The 23,927-nt window shown below is 64.8% G+C and overlaps 2 protein-coding genes across 2 annotated transcripts; one reads left to right on the top strand and one right to left on the bottom strand.

The window, feature by feature from the left end:
- Positions 1–214: 214 nt before the first annotated feature.
- Positions 215–19,663, top strand: CROCC (ciliary rootlet coiled-coil, rootletin). The gene is made up of 35 exons (XM_086476329.1): positions 215–349; positions 1,195–1,380; positions 1,458–1,541; positions 1,628–1,719; positions 1,807–1,972; positions 2,521–2,627; positions 2,722–2,928; positions 3,032–3,128; positions 3,812–3,907; positions 4,040–4,186; positions 4,271–4,390; positions 4,454–4,470; positions 5,088–5,249; positions 5,851–5,995; positions 7,023–7,391; positions 8,536–8,729; positions 8,805–8,932; positions 9,675–9,826; positions 9,931–10,032; positions 10,118–10,252; positions 10,915–11,046; positions 11,138–11,376; positions 12,332–12,491; positions 12,574–12,741; positions 13,372–13,708; positions 14,633–14,760; positions 15,270–15,390; positions 16,074–16,231; positions 16,333–16,536; positions 16,690–16,887; positions 16,982–17,137; positions 17,747–17,766; positions 18,071–18,245; positions 19,398–19,514; positions 19,613–19,663. Exons 1-35 carry the CDS (start codon positions 215–217, stop codon positions 19,661–19,663), a joined length of 5,205 nt encoding a protein of 1,734 aa, XP_086332455.1.
- A 1,304-nt stretch (positions 19,664–20,967) lies between these two features.
- On the bottom strand, positions 20,968–23,927 carry MFAP2 (microfibril associated protein 2). Its single transcript, XM_086476228.1, is given in 11 exon segments — positions 20,968–21,071; positions 21,355–21,428; positions 21,563–21,573; positions 21,576–21,652; positions 21,877–21,918; positions 22,140–22,203; positions 22,205–22,227; positions 22,329–22,338; positions 22,340–22,356; positions 22,819–22,905; positions 23,891–23,927. Coding segments are annotated over 11 exon segments (546 nt in total).

Raw genomic sequence — 23,927 nt, 5'->3', positions numbered from 1 at the left:
CCGGATCCCCATCCCAGGCCCGGATCCCCATCCCGGGGCCAGATCCCCATCCTGGGGCCAGATCCGGATCCCCATCCCGGGCCCGGATCCCCATCCCGGGCCCGGATCCCCATCCCGGGCCCAAATCCCCATCCCAGGGCCAGATCCCCATCCCAAGGCTTTCCGGAGCCGCCCTGAGCCCCGTCCCCGTCCCGCAGCAGCCGTGGCGGGGGCCATGTCCTCGCTGCTGTCCCTCCAGGAGGAGAACCGCATCCTGCAGCAGGAGCTGTCGCGCGTCGAGGACTTGCTGGCGCAGAGCCGGGCCGAGCGCGATGAGTTGGCCATCAAGTACAACGCCATCAGCGAGCGGGTAAGTCACCCACGGGGTTAACCCAAACCCGCCCGTTTTAACCCCAAAATCAAGCCGTAACCTTTGCGTTCCCCATGCTCCCGGTGGGAGATGCTGCAGCGTCTCGCATCGTCCCGGTGGTGGGAATTCTGCCGCAGCACACCCGACTTGTCCGGACCTGTCCTGGCTTGCCGGGGCTTGTCCTGTGGGGTGCACAAAGCATCCCGCCCCAAATCCCTATTTGATTTATCCTGCTGCTTTTTGGGAAGCAGGACCTCCCTCCACCCCATCAGCATCCCTCGCCTTTGCATCCCTTTGCTGTGGCAACGGGGGAATTAAAAAGGGCTTTGGGCAGCGGCCAGATGCTGAAAGTTGCTCCTAGGGAGACCCCAATTGAGGCGCTGATGGGTTTTTTGGGGGGCAGCCCATCTGTGCCTGGTTATTCACAAAAAAAAGAAGAGCAAATATCAGGAAAACACCCCAAGGGGAACCAGCACCGCTGTGCCCCAAGATCCCCTACCCCTGCAAGCCAGGATGGGGCTTTGCTGAACCCTCAGATTCAAAGTTGGGTTATTTTTAAAAGCACCTCCAAGTTTTCCTATTCGTCCCCACCCTGTGCATGCAAAGGGGGGGATTTGGGGAATTTTGGGGGAAAATTTCCAGATCTGAGGGGTGTGTGTGTGTGTCTCAGCTTTGGCCGTGTGGGGGTTTGCTGTAGGACCACCCCAAGGCGATGGCTGTGTCCGGGGTGGGGTGTTGTGAGTGAAGTTGGAGGATGCTCGGTGGGTGCTGGGGGTGGGGGGGGCTGGTTAGCACCCCGATGGGTGCTGGGGGGGTGTCCTGGGATCTTCCCCATCCCATCCCAGCTGGAGCAAACCCTGCGGCTGGACACGGGAGAGCGGGAAGCGGCAGAAAGCCGGAGCCTGGCGCAGCACAACATCGAGCTGCGGCGGCTGCTGGAGGAGGAACAAGCCGCCTACAAGCGCAAGCTACAGGCGTACCAGGAGGGCCAGCAGCGGCAAGCTCAGCTGGTGCAGAAGCTCCAAGCCAAGGTACATCCTTCCTGGGGGACACAGGGACATTTTGGGGACCCCCCTTTGGTGTCACCCACCCCATCCCCTTCACCCAGGTGTTGCAGTATAAGAAGAAATGCGGCGAAGTGGAGCAGCAGCTGCTGGAGAAGGCGACGGAGCTGGAGCAGGAGAGGCTGACGGTGAGGGATGGTTTTGGGGGGTTCCCCCTGCCCTGAACCCCCCCCCCAAAACTGGGGTGACGACGAGCGGGCTGATGTCCCTGCAGAGCCAGCTGGATGTGAGCAGCGAGCAGCTGGAGGAGGAGAGCAGCAACGAGCTGGAAAACGCCCTGATCCGGCTGGAAGAGGAGCAGCAGCGGTGAGTGGGGGTCCCGGGGGAGCTGGGGGACCCCCCCCCCCCCCCTTTGGGGTGATGCTCCAGCCGTGTGTGTGCCCCCCCTCCCAGGAGCAGCAGCCTGGTGCAGGTGAACTCGATGCTGCGGGAGCAGCTGGAACAAGCCAACGTGGCCAACGCGGCGCTGAGCGATGACATCCGCAAGCTGACGGCCGACTGGGCGCGGGCGCGGGACGAGCTGGAGCAGCGGGAGGCGGAGTGGAGGCGCGAGGAGGAGGTTTGGGGGGTCCCCGAGGATGCGGGGGAGCCTGGGGCGTGCGGCAGGGAGCAGGACGGCGGGTGGCGGGGAGAGGGATGCGGGGATGTGGCGTGGAAAGGGATACGGGAAGGGATGTGGGACCACCAGGGCGGGATGTGGGGTCGTGGGGGATGTTGCACGGAGAAGAATTTGGGGGTGCAGGGAATTTGGCCTGTGACGGGAGGGGGATGTGGAGCAGAGGGATGTGGCATGGAAAGGGCTGCAGGACCGCCGGGGAGGGCTGTGGGGCCATGGGGGATGTTGCCTGGAGCAGAATTTGGGGGTGCAGGGGCTGCGGCATGTGGTGGGAGGGAGATGCAAGGCAGAGGCGTGCGCCCCCCATCCCTCTCCGTGCAAGGGAATTGGGGTGGGGGGCTGGTGGCTGTGGACGGGTGTGGGCATGGGGGGTGTTGGACCAAAGGGAGGTGGAGATGCTACTTGGGAGGGGCTGCAAGGCCACATGGGGTGGGACCCCCACACCCGGTGGGTTCTGGGCCGGGCCCCACGCCACTCCATCCCGCCGGCAGTCCTTCAACAGCTACTTCAGCAACGAGCACAGCCGGCTCCTGACCCTCTGGAGGCAGGTGGTGGCCTTCAGGCGTCACTTCGGCGAGATGAAAGCCACCACCGAGAGGTCAGCGGGGTCCCGGGGAGGGTCCCTAAAAGTCCCCGAGGACCTCCAGGTGCCGAGGAATGGCCGGGTCCCATCCTGCCTCTCCCAACGCAAGGGATCTGGCGGAGCTGAGCCACGAGGCATCGCGGACGGGCAGGGCTGCCCACGCCGCCTGCCTCCACCTGGCTGCCAACCTGCGGGTGGCCGAGAGCCAGGCCGGCGCGGCGCGGGAGAAGCAGGCGATGCGGCTGGCGCAGCTGGAGGAGCAGCTGGCGGCGCGGGCGAGGGACGCCGACCTGGAGAAAGCCGCCCTGGGAGCCAGGTATGGGGGGGACGGGGAACGGGGGTTTGGGGTGTGTTTGGTTTCACGGGGTCGCAGGGGACGGGTGCGGGGAGCCCCGGTGCTGCCCGCTGTGTCGTCGCAGGCTGGCGGAGCTGGCGGCGGCCCTGGAGCGCCTGCGGGCTGAGGAGGGGGAGAAGGAGCGGGCGGTGGAGGCGCTGACCCTGCAGCTGCAGAACCTGGTGAGCGCGGGGGACGATGAGTTTTGGGGTGCGGTGCGTGCCGGGTCTCGGGGTGCAAGGACGCACGGTGGGGCAGGGTGCATGCTAAGCCGTGATGCGTGCTGGGGCGTGGTGCACGATGCGTGCCAAGCTGCCATGCACAGTGCATGCCAGGGCAGGACGCATGCCAAGCCACAGGGCACACCAGGGTGCAGGGCATGATGCACACCGACATGCGATGCACACAGGAGTGCGATGCATGATGCATGCTGAGCCGTGATGCATGCCGGGGTGTGATGCACGCTGCATGCTGGGGTGCGATGCATGATGCATGCCGGAGTGTGGTGCATGCTTGCATGCGGTGCGTAACGCATGCTGGGCTGGGCTGCATGGCAGGGTGGGACGGACGGTGCATGCTGCGGTGCAGTGTGCCCCAGGGCATGGCGCACCCCAGGGCACGACGCATGCCAAACGCTGCACGGTGCACACTGGTGTGCAATGCACGGTGCATGCTGGGGGGTGTTGCATGACGCGTGCCAGGGCATGATGCACCCCAGGGTGCGATGCATGATGCACCCCAGGGTGCGATGCATGCCAGAGCGTGCTGCCCGATGCGTGCTGGGGTGCACTGCACCATGCATGCGTGGGTGTGATGCCCAGCGTGCACCGGCCGTGCCTCACGCTGCACTGGGGGGATTTTGCAGGAGGCCTCGCATGCCCAGGAGCCGTCGCCGGCAGAGGTGCAGGCTTTGCGCTCGGAGCTGGAGCTGCTCCGTCAGACGCTGCAGGATGTCACCCAGGTGCTGGGGGCTCCCCGCTTTGCCCCCTCCACGCACCCCTGCAGCCTGGGGGGGGGGGGGGTGTGTCACCTCCCTGCCTCAGTTTCCCCTCAGTGACACGGCTGGGGGGGTGCTCTCCTCCTCCCCTCGCAGGCGGTGCTGGCGGATGACCCCGAGCAGCCACCGCCACCCCCGGAGTCCCCCTCGTGTCCCCCCACGTCCCCTCGCCGCAGCCTCTCTCCCAGTGCCAGCGCTGCCGCCGTGCATGCCGCCCTGCGCCGCCGCCACCTCCAGCTGCAGGTGAGCGTGGGGAGGGCTGCAGGAGGAGGAGGAGGAGGATGAAGGCTAACCCCCCCCCCCCCCCTTTCCCTCCCCCTGCCCCAGGACGCCCGGGGCCAGGCGGAGGCCAGCCAGGAGGTGGCTGGGAGCCTGCGGCGGGAGCTTGGGGACAGCGAGAGACGGCTGGGGACCCTGGAGCGGCGGCTGGAGGAGCTCAGCGCCGAGGCTGGGGGCTGCCGGCGGGCGCAGGATGAGGCCCTGTGCGAGGTGGCCCGCCTGCGCGCCGAGGCCGAGGTCCTGCGCAGGTACCCGCCGTCCACCCATCTGTCCCGAGCTCCGTCTGTCCCTGCGTGGCTGTCCCTCTGCGTCCTTGTGTCCCAGTCTGTCCCTCGGCATCCTGACCCGTCTGTCCGTCCGTCCCTGGGTGTCCCTGCACATCCACCCCCCTGCATCCTGGCCTGTCCGTCCATCCCTTCGCATCTTTCCCTGTCTGTCCTTCTGTATCCACTCCTTTGCTTCTTGGCCTGTCTGTCTGTCTGTCCCTCCCTCCCTTCGTGTCTCTCCCCGTGTGTTTCTGTGGGTCCGTCTGTCTCTGCGCATCCCGGCTTGTCTGTCCATCTGTCCCGCTGGCCTGTCTGTCCCTGTCCACCCTCCTCTCCCTGTGTGTCCATCCCTGGGCATTTTGGCCTGTCTGTCCATGCATGCATCCCTGCACGTTAACCCCCATGCATCTTGCCTGCCTGTCCGTCTGTCTGTCCTTCCCTGCCTCCCCATGCCTGTCTGTCTGTCCCACCCTGTCCGTCTGTCCCTCCATCCCTACGCCTTCATCTCTCTCCCTGCCCATCCCTCCATCCCGGCGCACCCCGCTGTGAGCATCCCCCGCGTCCATCCACCCACCTGTGTCCGTCCGTCTGTCCGGCAGGGAGCGGCTGCAGGCGGAGGAGGCGCTGGCAGGGGAGCAGCAGCGGGCGGGTGCCCTGCAGCAGGAGCGGGCGCAGCTGCAGCGCCGCAGCGAGGGGCTGGAGGACGCCCGGGACGAGGCCGCCCGCGCCGCCGAGGCCGCCCGCCAGCAGCTGGAGCGCAGGTGGGGGGACACGGGTGGGTGCTGCCACCCCCCGGGGTGCTGCGTGGTAGTGGGTGCTGCGAGACAGCGGGTGCTGCGAGGTAACGGGGGCTGCAGCATCCCCCTCTCCGAGTGGGCAGCTGCAAAATCGCAGTGAGTCCCCTGCATACCCCCCCCCCGAAGTGGGTCCCCTGAATCCCCCCCCAGTCTGGGTGCTGCACCCTCCCACCAACTGCAAAATCTCAGTGGGTCCACCGAAGCCTCCTCCCTGTGGGTGCTGCCGTCTCTCCCTGCTGCCAAATCGGGGGGTGTAGCTTCCCCCTACTGAGTGGGGGCTGCAAAATCTCAGTGGGTGCTACAGCCCCCCCAAGTGGGTCCCCTGAAGCCACCCCTAAGGTGGGTGCTGCCCCCTCTCCTGTGGGGGGGGATGCAATACTTCAGTGGGTGCTGCCACCCCCCCCCCAAGCGGGTGCTGCAACCCCTGCCCCAAGTGTGTGCTGCAAAATAGTGGGTGCTGCAACACCACCCCCCCCCCCTCCAATGAGCTGCTGCAAAATAGTGGGTGGTGCAGCACCCCCCCGAGTGGGTGCTGCAGCCTCCCCTCCCCCGTGGGTGCCGGCAGCCAGCAGCAGGCGGAGGAGCTGGAGGTGCAGCGGGCCGGGGTGCAGCAGGAGCTGCTGGAGGCGCGGGAGGCGCTGAGCCGGGCGGCGCTGGAGGCCGAGGTGGCGCGGGGCGAGCGGGAGGCGCTGGCCGAGGCGCTGGGCAAGGTGGGTCCTCGATCCCTGCCCCCCCTCCTCCCTGCACCCCCCTGCAGCGGGTGCACCCCTCGTGCAGCGTCCAACTGCCACACGGCGGGCTCGCCCCCGTTGCAGCAGGTGCACCCCTATGCAATAGGTGCAACCCCAAGCAGCGGTTGCAGCCCCCAAGCCCCATGTGCAGCGGGTGCAAACCCCCCCCCCCCATGCATCAGGCTGAGTCCCCTCCTGCAGCGGGTGCACCACCTCTGCAGCCGGCGCAACCTCTCTTATGCAGTGGGTGAACCCCAGGCGGCGGGTGCAACCCCCCCATGCAGCAGGCTTAGCCCCCTCTGCAGCGGGTGCAACCTCTCCCATGCAGAGGCACACCCCCATGCAGCGGGTGCAGCTGCCATGCAGTAGGTGCAGCCCCTAAACAGCAGGCTTATCCCATGCAGCAGGTGCAATCTCTAAGCAGCACAGCCCATGCAGCCACCATGCAGCAAGTGCAACCCCTAAACAGCAGGCTCACCCCATGCAGTGGGTGCAGCTGCCATGCAGCTAATACAACCCCTAAACAACAGGCTCACACCATGCAGCAAGTGCAACTCCTAAACAACAGGCTCACCCCATGCAGTGGGTGCAACCCCTAAACATCAGGCTCACCCCATGCAGCGAGTGCAGCCCCTAAACAGCAGGCTCACCCCATGCAGTGGGTGCAGCTGCCATGCAGCTAATGCAACCCCTAAACAGCAGGCTCACCCCATGCAGCGGGTGCAACCCCTAAACAGCAGGCTCATCCCATGCAGCAGGTGCAGCCGCCATGCAGCTAATGCAACCCCTAAACAGCAGGCTCACCCCATGCAGCGGGTGCAACCCCTAAACATCAGGCTCACCCCACGCAGCGGGTGCAACCCCTAAGCAGCCCAGCCCGTGCAGTGGGCACAACCCTTGCACCAGGCGCAAGCCCTTGCAAGCGGGTGCAACCCCGGTGCACCGGGTGCCCCCACGCAGCGGGCGCGGCGGGCGTGGCGCAGAGTCCATCCGAACCTCGTTGCAGGCGCAGGGCAGCTGCGGGGAGCTGGCAGCGGCGCAGCGGGCGGCGCAGGCCGAGGAGGCCCGGCTGCAGGACGCGCTGGCCAAGACGAGCGAGCTGGCGGCCGGGCTGGCCCGGGAGAAGACGGAGCTGAGCCGGACCCTGGCGCGGCTGGAAGAGGAGCGGGAGAGCGGCCGCATGCGGCTGCGGGAGCTGGAGCAGGAGCTGGCGCTGCTGCGGGGGCGGCTGGAGCGAGGGCGGCGAGCCGGGGCGGCCGAGCGGCAGGGGCTGGAGCGGGCGCGCAGGGCGGCCGAGGAGGGCTGCCGGGGGCTGCGGGCAGAGCTGCGGGCGCTGCGGGGCCAGCACCTGCGCCTGCGCCAGCACCTGGAGCAGGTGGGGGGGGAAGGGGCGACTGGGAGGGAGTAGGGGGCAACTGGGAGGGATGGGGAGGGTGCACAAGGGGACTGGAAGGGTGCGTGGGGCAACTGGGAGGGATGGGGAGGGTGTAGGGGGCAACTGGGAGGGATGGGGAGAGTGCACAAGGGAACTGGAAGGGTGCATGGGGCAACTGGGAGGGATGGGGAGGGTGCGCAAAGGAACTGGGAGGGAGTATGGGGCAACTGGGAGGGATGGGGAGGGTGTAGGGGGCAACTGGGAGGGATGAGGAGGGTGCACAAGGGGACTGGAAGGATGCATGGGGCAACTGGGAGGGATGGGGAGGGTGTAGGGGGCAACTGGGAGGGGTGGTGAGGGTGCACAAGGGAACTGGGAGGGAGTATGGGGCAACTGGAAGAGGTGGTGAGGGTGCAGGGGGTAACTGAGAAGAATGGGGAGGGTGGAGGGGGCAACTGGGAGGGATGGGGAAGGTTCACAAGGCAACTGGGTGGGGTGAGAAGCATGCACAGATGAGCAGGGAGGATGTATGGGGCAACTGGGAAGGGTGGTGAAGGTGCACAGGGGAAACAGGAGGGGTTACAGGGGAACTGGGGGGGCATGGGGCAACTGGGAGGACTGGGAAGCATGCACAGGATAACTGGGAGGGTGTATGGTGCTACTGGGAGAGGTGGGCAGGGCGCACAAGACAACTGGGAGGGTTGGGGAGGGTATAGGGGGCAATTGAGAGGGCTGGGGAGGATGCACAGGGTAACAGGGAGGGTGCAGGGGGCAACTGGGAGGGGTGGCAAGGGTGCAGAGAGGAACTGGGAGGGTGCACAGGCTAACTGGGAGAACCATGGAGGCTGCATGGGGTAACTAGAAGGGATGGGGAGGATGTACAAGTAAACTGGGAGGATGCATGGGGAGGGCGGACAGAGGAGTTAGGAGGCTGGATGGGGTAACTGGGTGGTTGGATGGGGCAACTGGGTGGTTGGATGGGGCAACTGGGTGGCTGGATGGGGCAGCTGGGAGGATACATAGGTCAACTGGGAGTGATGGGGAGTGTGCCCAAGGCAGTCAGGAAGGATGGGGAGGGTGCACAGGGGAACTGGGAGGACGCTGGCGGACGCGTGGGGTAACTGGGGGGTGGGGGCTCCCGCAGGCGGTGCAGGAGCAGAGCGCGGCGGGCGAGGCGCTGGCGCAGGCGCGGGGCGAGCAGGAGCGGCTGCGGGGCGAGCTGCTGCGGCTCAGCCGGGCCCGCGAGGGGCTGGCCAAGGAGGGAGCCAGCCTGGCCGTCCAGCTCGCCGCCGCCCAGCGCCACGGCCAGGATCAGGCCCAGGAGGCGGCCGGGCTCAGGTGGGTGCTGGTGCGGGGCGTGAGGGGGTCGCCCCAGCCCGGGTTTCGGCAGCGCGGCCGGCGGTGTTTCGGCAGGTCGGAGAAGGAGGGGCTGGAGAGCAGCGTCTTCCAGCTGCAGCAGCAGCTGGCCCAGCTCGACGCTCGCAACCAGCAGCTGGAGGCCGAAGGCCGGACTCTGCTTCAGGCCAAGGAGGCGCTGGAGGGTGAGAGGTCCCGGCCCCCCTGGGCTGTCCCCGTCACCCCGGCCAGCCCCATCCATCCATCTGTCCTTGGGCCTCCCCATCACCAGCCCCATCCATCCTCATCCTCATTTCCATCCCCATCACCATCCTCATCCTCCTCCCCATCCATCCACATCTCCATCCCCGTCTCCTGCTCCGTTCATCTCCATCTATCCCCATCCCCGTCTTCATCCCCTTCTCCATCTATCCCCATCTTCATCTTCATCCCCCTCTCCATTCATACCCATCTTCATCCCCCTCTCCATTCATACCCATCTTCATCCCCCTCTCCATTCATACCCATCTTCATCCCCCTCTCCATTTATACCCATCCTCGTCTTCATCCCCTTCTCCATTCATCCCGTCTTCATCCTTATCTTCATCTTCATCCCCATCTCCATTCATCCCCATCCTTGTCTTCATCCCCCTCTCCATTCATCCCCCTCTCCATTCATCCCCCTCTCCATTCATCCCCATCCCCACGCTCATCCCCATTCCCATCTATCCCCATCTCCGTTCATCCCCATCCATCTTCATCTTCATCCCCCTCTTCATCCTCATCCCCTCCCATTCGCAACAGACTCATGACGAGCCCTCCCCCCCCCCCACGTCCCCGCTACGTCCCTGCTCCTGTCACTTAACCCACACCCCCACTGCCCTCCCAGGGGGGTCCCCGCTGACCGGGGGGATGTCACCACTGACTGGGGGGGGGGTGTCCCCGCAGCGGAGCTGGGTGCTGCGCGGCTGGAGCGGGACCAGGAGCTGCAGGCGCGGCAGCAGGCGGTGGCGGCGGCCGAGACGGCGGCGGTGACGGTGGCCCTGCAGAGCGCCCGCGACGCGCACCGCGACGAGCTCGACCGCCTCCAGCGCGAGAAGGTGGGCACCGTGGCTGGGAATAATGCTGATTTTTGGGGTGCAATACTGATTTTTGGGGCACGGTACTGATTTTTTTTGGGGGGGGGGGGGGGGGGGGGTCGCAGGAGGAGCTGGAGGTCGAGCGGGGCCGGCTGGCGCGGGAGCAGGAGGAGCTGGCGGCCGAGCTGGCGGCGATGCGGCGGCAGCGCGAGAGCGAGAAGCAGCAGGTGGGTGTCCCTGGTGTGTCCCCCACCCCCGTCCCAGCTCTGGTGTCCCGTCCCCGCTGGCTGAGCCATGTCCCCCCCCCAAAAGGCGCTGGCGCTGCAGGAGGAGGAGCGGGCGGCGCTGGCGGAGACGCTGGCGGGGCTGCAGCAGAGCCTGGCCGAGGCCACGGCCGAGCTCGAGCAGCAGCGGCGCGAGGTCACCGGTCACCAGGAGAAGGAGCAGGTGAGGGTGGGGGTGGTCCTGGGACACACACCACCCCCCCCCCCCCCGAATGGTACAGAGCCCCACATGTCCCCCCCCAGTGGCGTCCCCTCTCGTTGCAACCCCCAGGCGTGGGTGTCCCCCATGTCCCACCCCACCATCACAACCCCCCAGGCGTGGGTGTCCCCCATGTCCGCCCCCCCCAATTGCAAACCTCTACGCCTGGATGTCCCCCGTGTCCCCCCCATTGCAAGCACCCATGCCTGGGTGTCCCCCCTCGCCATTGCAAGCCCCAATGCCTGGTAGGTTGCCCCCCACCCCCCCAGCTGCAAGCCCCTGTGCCCAAGCATTCACCCTCCTTATATGCCCTGGGTGTCCCCCATATCCCCCTTGCAACCCCCCCATGCCTGGGCACCCCCCACCTTGCAAACCCACTTGCAGCCCCCTGCAATGGCCCCCCTTCTTGCAGCCCCCCCCCCCCCCCCCCCCCAATTCTAAGCCTCCCAGTCTCCCCATTACAAGCGCCCTGGCGATGGGGATGCTGGGCTGTGGTACCCAACCATCCATATCCCCATCCCTGCACCATCCCCATTGCAACCCCCACCCTGCCGTGGGACCCCTGCACTCCTGGGGGGGGGGGGGGGGGGGCCCTCAGGGTGCCGTGCCCCCCCCCAACCCCGCAGAGCCTGGCGGCGGAGCTGCGCAGCCTGCGGGCGCAGGCAGAGGAGACGGCGGCCGCCCACGAGCGGGAGGCGAAGACTCTCCGCGACCACGCGACGGCGGCGGCCAAGCAGCGGGACGGTGCCCTGCGGGAGGTCAATCCCCCCCCCCCCCCCCCCAGCCCCTTTCCCACCACCCCCCCCCCCCCCAAATATCCCCTCTCAACTCCGGCCACCCCGGCTGCAGGTGGAGGAGGCGCGGGCGCAGCTGCGGCTGGTGACGGAGGCACGAGCAGCGGGGCGGCGGGAGCTGCTGGAAGCGCAGCGGGAGGCCCGGGAGAGCCGGGAAGGCTGGGAAGCGCAGCGGCGGCAGGCGCAGGAGGCGCGACGGGCCTTGGGAGACGAGGCGAGGGAGAAGGAGGCTCTGCGGCGCTCCAACGAGGAGCTGCGGGCGGCGCTGCGGCGTGCCGAGGGCGAGCGCATCAGGTGAGGGTTGGGGGGATGCTGGGGGGCAGGGGATGCACCGGAGCGGGATGCTCGGGATAAGGGGTGGTCAAGTTGGGGTGGTGCTCGGGGTTGGGGTGATGCTTGGAAAAAGGAGGTGCCCAAGTTGGGAGATGCAAGGATCAGGGTGATGCTTGGGATTAGGGCAATGCTTGGGGTCAGGGTGATGCCCAGGATGGAGGAATGCTCAAGCTGGGAGATGCAGGGGATGGTGGGATGCTCATGGTCATGGCGATGCTCGGGGTCAGAGTGATGCTCAGGACAAGGGGATGGCCAAGCTGGGAGATTCAGGGAATGGTGGGATGCTCATGGTCATGGCGATGCTCAGGACAAGGGAATGGGCAAACGGGGACTTACAAGGGGTGATGGATTGCCTTGGAGGGTGGTGCTTGGGGTCAGGGTGATTCTGAGGACAAGGGGATACCCAAGACAGGAGATGCAGGGGATGGTGGGATGTTCAGGACAAGGTTGATGCTCGGGACAAGGGGATGGGCAAATTGGGACTTATGTGGGGTGGTGCGATGCTTGGAGGGTGATGCTGAGGGTTGGGGTGACGCTCGGGGCAAGGGGATGGAAGTTTGGGGGTGGGGGGATGCTGAGGGATGGGGGAATGCGCTGGAGAAGGATGTTTGGGACAGGGGGGATACCCGAGGTGAGAGGTCCTTGGGAAGGGGCAGTGCCTTAGAGGGAGATGCTGGGGGGGCAGAGGAGGTGTTTGGGGTGGCAGTGCTCAGGGAGGGGTTGCCCAAGGTGAGGGGACGCTCAGTGATGGGGAGGTGCCTGGGATGGAGGTGGCTTGGAGCAGGATGCGCCAGATGGGAGCTGGCTCAGGACAAGGTGATGCTCGCAGCGATGCCCGGGATGGGGAGATGCTCGGGGCCGAGGTGATGCCCCCGGGGGGGGGGGGATGCCAGCCCCTTCTCCCCCCCTCCCGCAGCCTGAAACGTGCCAGCGAGGAGAAGGAGCAGCGGCTGGCGCTGGTGGAGGACGGGCGGGCGGCGGCGGAGCGGGAGGTGACGGAGCTGCGGGCCACCCTGCGGGAGGTGGAGCGCGCCCGCCTCGACGCCCGCCGCGAGCTGCAGGAGCTGCGCCGGCAGGTGAGGAGGAGGGGGATGGTGGGGACCTCCCCAACCCGTTTGGGGTGCCACCAAGCCGCCCGCCCATCTCCTTCTGGGGCAGGTGAAGGACCTGGACAGCGAGAACAGCAAGAGGAGCAAGGAGGTGGGCGAGCTGCAGGCGCGCGTGGCCCTGGAGGAGCAGCGGGAGGAGGAGAGCCGCCGCGAAGCCTTCGGCCTCAGGCAGAAGGTGGTGGAGAGCGAGGCCGGCACGGAGGCTGCCAGGAAGGAGGTGTGTGGAGGGTCCCCCCAAGGGTCTCCAGCACCCCGTTGCTTCTTGCCCCTCGCCCCAAAGCGTCCCCATCACCCCATAGCTTGGTACCCTGCGTACCTAGGCATCCCTGTCCCCTCACCCCGTAGTCTGGTGCCTGTTGTCCCCAAGCATCCCCATTGCCCTGCAACTGGTGTCCTGTGGCCCTGGGTGTCCCCACTACTCCGTTGCTTGATGCCATGCCCCTGGGTGCCCCTGTCACCTCACCGCTGAGCCACCTATACCCCCATTGCCCTCCCCTCTCTGCCCTGCATCCCTGAGTGCCCCTTGCACCCCCATTGTCCCCTTGCTCTGGGCCTGGTGTCCCCATCACCCCACCACTCCATCCCTTGCGTCCCTGGGGGTCCTTGTCACCCTGTTCCTCCAGCCCTTGCGTCCCTGGGGTCCCCCATCACCCCATTGCTCCATCCCCTCCCTCTCCATCCCTTGTATCCCCATCGCCCCGTTGCTGCGTCCCCTGCATCCTTGGGGGGCTCCTCCGTCACCCTGGGCTCCATCCCTTGCGCCCCATCATCTCCATCTCTCCGCACCCTGCGCCTCACCTCTCCCCATCACCCCTTTTCCGCACACCCCCCCCCCACCTCCCCCCAGCTCCAGCACCTGCAGCAGCGACTGGCGGAGGCGGAAGGCGAATTTCGGCAGCGGGAGAAGGACCTGGCCCGCAGCTTGGAGGAGGCTCGCGGCAACGAGAAGAAGCTGCTGGCCGACGCCCGCAACCTGCGGCTGAAGGTGGAGGCGGCGCGGGGCGAAGCGGCCGAGCTGAGCCTGCGCCTGAGCGCGGCCGAGGGTCGGGCGCAGGGGCTGGAGGCCGAGCTGGCCCGCGGCGAGGCGTTGCGCCGGGCTGCCGAAACCCGCCTGGGAGGCATCCAGTCCGCCCTACGCCGGACCATGGGCATCGGCCGGGCACGGGCCGGCTCCCCGGGCAAGGGTGAGAGTCCCTGGGGGACCCCAGGTGGCCCGTCCCTTGCTTAGGGGAAGGGGATGCATCCTGCTGTGGTGCGTCCCGCTGCGGTGCTCCGTCCCCTGCATCCCTGGGGTTCCCCCCATATCCCGTTGCTCCATCCGTTGCATCTCCTTCACACCATTGCTCCATCCCCTGTGTCCTTGGGGACCCCCTATCACCCCGTTGCTCCATCCCCTGCTTCCCCAGGGTTCCCCATCACCCCATTGCCCTGTCCCCTCCATCACCCTGAGCTCCAGCTTTGGTATCCCCATCACCCTGTTGCTGTGTCACCTGCATCCCTGGTGTCCCCCATACTCCATTGCTCCATCCTGGGGTCCCCCATACCCCGTTGTTCCATCCCTCGGGTCCCCCATACCCCATTACTCCATCCCCTGCATCCCTGGTGTCCCCCATACCCCATTGCTTCATCCCTGAGGTCCCCCATTACCCCATTGCTCCATCCCTGGGGTCCCCCATACCCCATTGCTCCATCCCCTGCATCCCTGAGGTCGTCCATTACCCCATTGCTCCATCCCTGGGGTCCCCCATACCCCATTACTCCATACGTCCCATCCCTGGGGTCCCCCATACCCCCTTGTTCCATCCCTGGGGTCCCCCATACCCCCTTGTTCCGTCCCTGGGGTCCCCCATACCCCATTACTCCATACGTCCCATCCCTGGGGTCCCCCACGCCCCATTGCTCCATCCCTGGGGTTCCCCATACCCTACTGCTCCATCCCCTGCATCCCTGGGGTCCCCCACCACCCCGTTGCTCCATCTCTTACATCCCCAGGGGTCCCCCGTATCCCGTGGGTGTGTCCCCCTGCAGCTCATCCCGCTCAGGCTTGAGGTCCTCCCTTGGGTGCTGAGCTCCAGTGTCCCCATGCCACCCAGTTTGTCCCCATACAGGTGGGGGACCGGAGGAGTCGGGGAGCCCCGGCTCATCCTCGGATCTCGACGTGGCTGCCGAGCCCGAGGCGGTGCGGGCAGCCCTGCGGGATTTCCTGCGCGAGCTGCAGGATGCGCAGCGGGAGCGGGTACGCCTTCCCCTTTCCCCCTTCCCCTTTCCCCCTTCCCCCTTCCCCCTTCCCCCTTCCCCCTTCCCCCTTCCCCCTTCCCCCTTCCCCCTTCCCCCTTCCCCCTTCCCCCTTCCCCCTTCCCCCTTCCCCCTTCCCCCTTCCCCCTTCCCCCTTCCCCCTTCCCCCTTCCCCCTTCCCCCTTCCCCCTTCCCCCTTCCCCCTTCCCCCTTCCCCCTTCCCCCTTCCCCCTTCCCCCTTCCCCCTTCCCCCTTCCCCCTTCCCCCTTCCCCCTTCCCCCTTCCCCCTTCCCCCTTCCCCCTTCCCCCTTCCCCCTTCCCCCTTCCCCCTTCCCCCTTCCCCCTTCCCCCTTCCCCCTTCCCCCTTCCCCCTTCCCCCTTCCCCCTTCCCCCTTCCCCCTTCCCCCTTCCCCCTTCCCCCTTCCCCCTTCCCCCTTCCCCCTTCCCCCTTTCCTTTCCCCCCCCATCGTCCCCAAAATACCCCTTTCTCGCCCCGTTTTCTCGCCCCAGGAGGAGCTGCGGGTGCAGGTGAGCAGCCTGGGCCGGCAGCTGGCGGAGGCGGAGGAGGAGCGGGACAGCGCCAGCACCCGGGCGCAGCAGCTCCAGAAGCTGGTGGCTGAGAGCGAGGAAGGTGATGGGGGTTTTTTTTTTGGGGGGAAGGGGGGTGTTATCCTCCCCAGATTGTGGGGTTTGGGTGATTTATCCCACGCTGGAGCCTCACTGGTGAGATGGGGCTTTTGGGGAAACTGAGGCATGGTGGGGCGGTGACGATGCTGCCTGGGACTTGTGGGGTGCTCAGTGGGATTTCCCCTGTGCACAGCCCCAAAATCCTGGTAAAATTGGTAAAACCTCCCGTGCAGACCCCATGAACCCCAGTAAAAACCCCACGCCTGCCCAGTAAAACTGGTAAAAGGTCCCATGCATCCCTCATAAATCCCAGTAAAACTGGTAAACACTCTGTGCATCCCCCGTAAACCCCAGTAAAACATAAATGCCCCCATGGATCCCCTGTAAACCCAGTAAAACTGGTAAATGCCCCTTGCAGATCCTGTAAACACCAGTAAAACTGTTAATCCTCCCCACAAACTGTAATAAAACTGGTAAATTCCCTGTGCATCCCCCGTGAGCCCCAGTAAAATTGGTAAACCCCCTGTGCAGACCCCATAAATCCCAGTAAGACTGATCAAGGCCCTTTGCATCGCCCGTAAACCCTGCCAACCCCCCCCCCCCCCCAGCCCCTGCATCCCCACTAAGCCCCCCCACTGCACCCCCTGAGCCCCAGTAAGGTGGGTGACCGCGGCGTGGCTCCGGCAGGGCGTCGCAGCGGGGAGCTGAGCAGCACCCAGGCCACGCTGCTGCTGCAGGAGGAGACGCTGCGCCGGGGCGAGCAGGAGCGCCGGGCGCTGCGGGAGAAGGTGACGGCGCTGGAACGGAGCCTGCACGCCGCCGAGGGCGACCGGCGAGCCGCCCAGGTGGGCATCGCGGTGGCGGCGGCGGCGGTGGTGGTGGGGACCCGATCCTGCCCTTACCCCCACCCCCGCGGGCTCCCCGCCAGCCAGCCGGTGCCTTGCAGGAGAGGTTGAGCGCGGTGCGAGCCGGTAAGGCCGAGCTGGAGGATGCCAAGCAGCGGTTGGAGGCGGCGGAGAGCCGGAGCAGCCGCCTGGAGCTGCAGCAGCGGGTGTTGGAGGGCGAGCTGCAGCGGGCGCGGGTGGCCTTGGGCGAGCGGCAAGCGGAGGCGCGGGCGATGCAAGACCGCGCCGAGCTGCTCCAGAAACAGGTCGGCCGCCCAAATTCCTCCCAATCCCCGTGGATTTTGAAAATGTTATTATTATTATTATCATTATTATTATTGGTTTGGGTTTTTTTTTTAATGGTTATATTTCATCTCGCCGTTGTTTTGGTTTTTTTTGGTTTTTTTTGTGGGGTGTAGCTGGCGGAGAGCGAGCAGCGCGCCGGCGCTTTGCAGCTGGCGCTGGAGCGGTTGAGCGCGGCGCTGGCGGAGAGCGGCGGGAAGGAGGCCGCGCCGGGCGCCATGGCCTTGGCCGACGGCACCGCGGTCCCCGAGCGGCGGCTGCAGCAGCTCCAAAGCGCCCTGGCCGCCAGCGAGCTCGACCGCCGGGCGCTGCAGGTGGGCGCCAGCTCCCCCTCAGGGTGGGGGGACACCGGGGGGGGGTGTGTGTGTGCCTTGGCTTGAGGGGGTCACCCTGGGCATCCCACGCCAGGAGGGGCTGGAGGTGGCGCGGCGGGCGCTGGCGGAGGCGCGGGAGGAGAAAGGGGCGCTGCGGGAGCAGCTCTGGGGGCTGCGGGAGCGGCTGTGGGGGCTGCGGGAGGAGCAGGAGGCCCTGAGGCGGAGCAAGGAGCTCCGGCAGCAGCAGGAGGTGAGGGGGGGTGGGGTGGTGGGGGGGCTCCCCAAATTCCCTGTCCTTTGCTCGCTCCGTGGAGCACCCTTTGCCCCCTGTGCAGCGCCCTGCACCCTCTTGCACTCCCCCACGCAGCACCCTATTGTCCCCATGGAGCCCCCTGCACCCTTCTGCCTCCCCCGCACCCTATTACCCCCATGCAACCTCTTGTACCCTTTACCCGCCCCCCCCATGCATCACCCTATTGCCCCCCTGCAGCCCCCTGCACCCTTCTGCCCCCCCCCCGCACCCTATTACCCCCATGCAACCTCTTGCACCCTTTATTCCCCCCAAGCAGCACCCTAGTGCCCCCCTGTACCCTCTCCACCCCCCCCAGCACCCTATTCCCCCCATACAACACCAGCACCCTCTTGTCCCCCCTATAGCACCCTATTGCCTCCATACAGCCCCCAGCACCCTCTTGTCCCCCCCGTGCAGCACCCTATTGCCCCCATACAACCCTCTGCACCCTTTCCCACCCCCCTCAGAACCCTATTCCCTCCATGCAGCCCCCTGCACCCTTTCCACCCCCTCATAGCACCCTATAGCCCCCATGCAGCCCCCTGCACCCTTTCCACCCCCTCATAGCACCCTATAGCCCCCATACAGCCCCCTGCACCCTTTCCACCCCCTCATAGCACCCTATAGCCCCCATACAGCCCGCTGCACCCTTCTGCCCCCCCCCCCCAGCCCCCTATTGCCCCCATACAGCCCGCTGCACCCTTCTGCCCCCCCCCCCCCCAGCCCCCTATTGCCCCCCTACACCACCAGCCCCCTATTGCCCCCCACGCAGCACCCTATTCCCCCCCCCTGCAGCCCCCTTTGCCCCCCACCCCGGCAGCCCCCATTGCCGCCCTCCCTTGCAGAGCCCTCCGGCCCCCCCGCCGCCCCCCACCCTGCCCACGGGTGACCCCCGGCCGCGGTGCAGGCGCTGCAGCAGCGGCAGGAGGAGCGCGGGGGGCTGCAGGAGCGGGTGGGCGCCTCGCAGCTCGCCCCGGCCCGCTCGCAAGGCGGGAAGCGGGCGGCCGCGCGCGGCGCCCTGCGCCTCGAGGAGGACGAGGGCGCCCTGAAGAAGACCCTGGAGAAGGTGAGAGGGCGGGTGGCACCCTTGGGTGCCCTGGGGCTGGCCACGGAGCCAGCTGGGAGCCCTGAACCCCGCCTGGGCAGCACGGGGGGGGGGGGGTTTGGGCGGAAAATGGGCTTTCTGTGCGCGCTGCCGGCTGCTCGCCGAGCGCGGGGCCTGCTGGCACTCAAACCAGAGGGGTTTATATGTGATATATATATTTATCTTTGATATTTTCTCTTCTGTATATATTATTTCCTATAGTTTGTATTTTTATATAATCTGCTGTATTTTTTTATATTATCTACTACCTATTTTTATATATTATCTACTATATTTTATCATTTTTAGATGTCTGCTATATTTAGTAAATTTTATATATAGCATCTGCTAGATTATATACTTTATCCATGGCATCTGCTAGACTTTATATTTTACACATAGTATCTGCTGCCTTTTATCATTTTTTATATATATTACCTGCTATATTTTGTATTTTTTATGTATTATCTGCTATATTTTATCTACCTGATGGCTGTATTTTATATAGCTGTCACCCGCTGTATTTTGCATGTCCCTAAACCCCCCTATTGGCTCGGCGAGGTGCGTGTCGGGGTGCAGCACCCCCCTCACCCCGTCTCTGTGTCCCCTGGGAGGGCACTGGGCTCTGCTTGGGGCTCATCCCAGCTTGAGGAGATGCTGGTGGTTGCACTGGGAGGGTGCTGGGCAATTTTGGGGCTCATCCCAGCTTGGGAAGATGCTGATCCTTGTACCGGGAGGGTGCTGGGCTCCTTTTGGGGCCCATCCCAGCTTGAGGAGATGCTGGTGGTTGCACTGGGAGGGTGCTGGGCTCATTTCTGGGCTTGCCCCAGTTCCCATTTGCTGGGGGGATGCTGGCACTTAGCCCAGGATGGTGCTGGGCTCCTCTTGGGGTGCTTCACAGCTCGGGGAGATGCTGGTGCTTGTACTGGGAGGGCGCTGGGCTCTTTTTTTTCAGGGCTCACACCAGTTCAGGGAAGACACCGGTGCTTCCCTGGGGATGGTGCTAGGCCTTCCCAGTTTGTAGGGCTGCTGGTGCTTCCCCTGGGAGGGTGCTGGGCTCTTTTCCGTGCTCCTCCCAGCCTGGGGACCCCCCGGTACCCAGTTTTGGGGTGACGGCCACCCCTGCCCGCCCAGGCGCAGGTGTCGGCGCTGGAGCACCCGTCTCCCCCGAGCCTGGGGCCGTCGCCGGAGCTGCAGCGGGAGCTGGACCGTCTGCGCATCGGCCACCGCCGCCGCGACCTGGAGGAGCAGGTGAGCCGGGGGGGGACACCCCGGGGAGGGTGGGGGGACACCCCTGTCCCCTCCTCACTCCCCCCCCCTCCCCTCTCATCCCCCTCCCCGCTTCCCAGATCGCGCTGCTGAAGGGCCAGGAGCTCCACGGTCACCCCCCCAGCATCTAGGGACCCTCCGCAGAGACCGGCACAACTCATCCCACAGCTGGGGGGGGGCAGCCCCCCCCATCCCCCTGCTCAAAAAAACCCAACCACATCGATTTTTGTCTCCTCATTCCCTTTTCTTCAGCAAAAAGCCGCACTTGACCCACGAGACGATGACACTCGTGTATTTTTGATACAGGTTGGGGCCCGACGGGTGGTTTTTCCCATTTTTCTATTGCAATTTTTAACAAAAACGTTGGAAATGCTCCTTTTTTTTAGCCCCAGGAGAGCCCTGTCTGAGCCACCTGATTATCTCCCCCGATCCATGATGCTCCTCAAGCCTTTGCATGCTCCAGATCCTAATTTTTCCCCTTTTTCTAACAAAATAACTGACTCGAGGTTGCTGGTTTGGGGTATTTTTTAGCAAAGAGTGAGATTTTTATATTGTTATTTTTGGAGTTTGAAGTTTTTACTGGTGCTCCGGTGCAGCCCAAGGCTGGGGGCTGAGCTGACACCGGCATCAAGGACCCTCCTCAGTCCCGGCACTATTAAATGTGAATAAACTATTAAATGTGGTGGAGTTTTTTTGGGGAGTGGGCAGCATTTTGGAGATGGGAGGGGGAGGATGATGGAGAAAACACTGAACACCCCTGGACTCTTTTTTTCTATAAGAGAATTGGAAAATATAGAGAGTGCTGTAGAGTCCCCCACTCCCCCCTTTTCTATAGGGGAACTGGGCAACACCCCAACCCCATTATTTGCTATAAAAGACTCAGAAATTTGCCCCAAACACCCCCATGCCGCACTTTTTTCTATAAGAACCCCCCCTCAAATTAAACCCCCACCAAGCTGATGCCATTTCCCCCAACCCCAGACATTTTGCAAGCCCTAAAACACCCCAAACATCCTCGCCCACCCCCCCCTTCCTCCTGCACCCAGGGCTGGGCGGCCGGGAATTGCTGAGATCATTAGAAAACACCCCCCAAAAATCAGAAAACATCCCTTCCCCCCAAAAAAAAAGAGTCGGGAGCCGCAGCGACCCTTACGCTTTATCTCTTGGATACTCTACGTAGAAAACGGGGCGGTGGGGGCTCACACCGCCCCCCCTTTACAATATAATAAGGAAAGTAATAAAAATAATAACCCCCCTTTTTTTTTTTAATTATTACGTGCACAAAAAAATGGGCTTTTTTTTTTTTATGCTCTTTCATGCACGGTTTCTTTAGCACCACGGTGAGGATCCGGGAGGTGTGAGAGGAGGACGGGAAGGGGGTCGGGGTCCTGGGGGGGCCGCAGTCGGCGACGGGGGGGGGGTTGTCCCCTGGAGCTCAGCACCCGCCGCAGCTGCGGGCGCAGGATGCGACCACGGTTTGGCAGAGCCCGCTGGTGGCCATCACCCCGCACTTGGAAAACTTGTCGCGGCAGAGATCGGCTGCGGGGAGAGCGGGAAAGAAAATCCGTGGGATTTTGGGGGGGAAAAAACTCCTAAACCAAACAGAAGCGATGAGGGGCCGCGGGCGGTGCTGCAAGGGGGGTAGCTCAGCTCCCCCAAAACGGGAGCCCAGTTGGGTCCAGTGGTTGCAGAGCGATGCCTGGAGCGTCTTCATTTGGTCACTGGGATTTTATTTCCCCACCCCCACGGGAAAAGGGGTGACCCGGATGGGGACGACCCCAATTTGGGGTGCACCCCCCCCCCCCCCCCCCGCCGCCCTTACCTCGCAGCAGCTCTTCGTGGGCGCACACGGTGCGGACGCAGATCTCCTTGTTGATCACGTAAACCCGGCGGAGGCTGGATGGTGGGGGGTAAAAAAAAAAAAAAAGATGGGGGGGGGGGGGGAGTTAGTGCAAAAAGTAGAAGGGGTCCCCAAAATATGGGGGGGGGGGGGTCAGGGAAGCTCCCCCGCCCTGGCCCTCCCTGCTCGCCTGTAAAAGCAGAGATCTCGTTCAGGCACTGCTTGCAGGGCTTGTGCACGGAGTAAAGCCTGGTGCAGGGGTATTGCTCCTCCCGGCAGTCTGCGAGGAGAAAAGGCCACTGGTTTCTGGGGGGGGGGGGGGTGTCTGGGAAATCCATGGTGGGGAGGCCTGACGCCCCGGGGATGGGCTTAGCAGCTACTTGATGCCTTGCCCCCCCCCCCCCCCCTAATTTTCACCCCAAGCCCATCCTCACCCCAGGCGGGGCTAAAAGGGAGGATGAAACCCCTCTGCCGGGGACCGAAGGCGCGGGGATGAGCACTCACCGAGGGGTCCTGGCTCCGTGGGCTCAGTCTCGGGGGCAACAGCTGGGGGAGGGTGGGGGGGGGGGGGGGGTGGAAAAGCAAATTTAGGGACGGAGCAAAAGCATCTCGCTGCCCTTTCGCTGGGGTTTAGGGTTGGAGCATCCTGACGCCCCTGAGATGCCTCCGCGGGGCGGGGGGGAGCACCACCGGGCTAAGGGTGCAGGGGAGGGATGGAGACCCCCAGCCCCTTGGGGGTGGGGAGGGGGCTGGTGGGTGTCACCCACCTGGGGTAGGGGCCGGTACGATTTCCTGCTGGGATTGCTGCTGGGACTGGTACCGAAACTGCTGCCTCGGGGGCACGGGGGGTGACATCTGCAAGGAGAGAGATGGTGCGGGCACACTCCCAAAAAACCCTGGGTCCCCCCCCTCCCCCCCCCCCCCCCCCCCCAGCATCCCATAGGGGAACCACTTACCGTGATAGTCGGTAGTAATCCTGAATTTCTGGGGAAATAAAACAGAAAAACGGAGCAGAGGCTGAGGATGGGGGTGAGGGAGAGAACACCCCCCCCCCCCATCGGGGCCAGGATTTGGCAGCGAGCTCCCCGAATTTTGCAGCTGGACTGAGCGCTGGGAAAACCCCCTCCAGCCACCCCAGGAATGAACTTGGGCAACCTCCCAGCAGGGTTTTTTAAAGCTTAATAAAGGCTTAATAAATAATTGGCAGCACGAGGAAGGGGAGAGGAGAGGCACGTGTACAAGGGGGGGAGATGGGAAGGCGTCAGGAGACGGCTGGAAGTTTAAGGGGCAGGAGGAAAAGGACGGAGCTAAAGAGTATCGAAGCAGAAAGAGGCATCAGAGTGATGTGGGTTTGGCCAGAGAAAGGAGAAAAAGAAAGAAAAAAGGAGGGGGGGAGGGAGAAAGGTGGGTGAAGCCTCTCCCCCCAGTCAGGCAGGGCGCTCTAACCTGATTGCTGGTCGTACTGGGAATATTGTACCGGCTCGGGGTAGGTGATGCCTTCAAACCTGCTGTACTGTCCCTGGACCAGGAGCGCTGCTGGGGAGACAGAGCCGGGAGGGAGAGTGGGTGAGAAGCATCAGCAGGAGGCGCACAGCCACCCCCATCCTGGGGGTTTGGGGGTTTTCTGGGGTTCCCTGCTCTGCCTCTGCCTCTCCAGCTCCGCATGCGTCCCATAGCTGTCATCAGGGGCACGCTGCCCGGAGAAGGGGAAGGACAGCGGGATGCTCACCGCCGAGGGAGCAGCACCAGCCCAGGATCCCTACACTGATCCGGGCGCAGCCGGGGATGATCCCGATGTCTCGCAGGCACCCCCGTAGCACGACCCTGCCCAGAGAGGGGCCCAGCATCCAGCTGACCCCAGTGATGCTCCTGACACCCCAGGGAGGGGACCAGGGCGTCCCTGCACCCCTTGCAGACACCCCAGGAGCTAACCCTGCCACGCCGTGATGTCCCCACGGGCCATCCAACCGCCGCATCCCGCCGCATCCGTGAGCAAAGCATCACCGGGAACGATGCCGGGATGGGGCTTATCTTTGCTGCCCGCTACCCCCTGCGCTGCCCCCCCCCACTTCTCCGGGCTCCCTCGGCCTCGCCTGCTTAATGGTTTCCATCTGTTCGCTTTTGTGCCGAGCTGGTTTCGCCAAAGTTTTCCTGGCTCCAGGCTCCCGGCTGTGTCGCCTCCCTCCTCCTTTCCATCCCGCCTTCGCCAGCCCCCCTGGGGGTTTACAGATGTCATTTTTCTTCTGGATGTCACCCCAGCCCCGAGGTGCCGATTTTCTGCCACCTCATAGTGCCACCTCGGTGCTCCCCAAAGCAGGAGGGACTTTCTCAGCGCCAGACCCCTCGCCCCCCAACCTAGAGCCTAAATATGAGCCTACGCTGGGGTTTTGGTGGTAAATTCGGGGTATAACAGGCGATGAGGTGATGCTCGCAAGCACCCCAAGCATCATTGGGGGTGGTGGGCTGGCTCCTGACGTGTCACATCCCCTTGGGGACCCCTGGGGAGGGGGACACTCACCTGGCAGACACAGCAAGAAGAGCCCCAGCGCTCTCAT

The sequence above is a fragment of the Leptosomus discolor genome, chromosome 20, assembly GCF_034619465.1.
Source record: "Leptosomus discolor isolate bLepDis1 chromosome 20, bLepDis1.hap2, whole genome shotgun sequence".
In the NCBI taxonomy this organism is placed as follows: Eukaryota; Metazoa; Chordata; class Aves; order Leptosomiformes; family Leptosomidae; genus Leptosomus; species Leptosomus discolor.
This window is presented reverse-complemented; position numbering and strand designations above follow the sequence as displayed.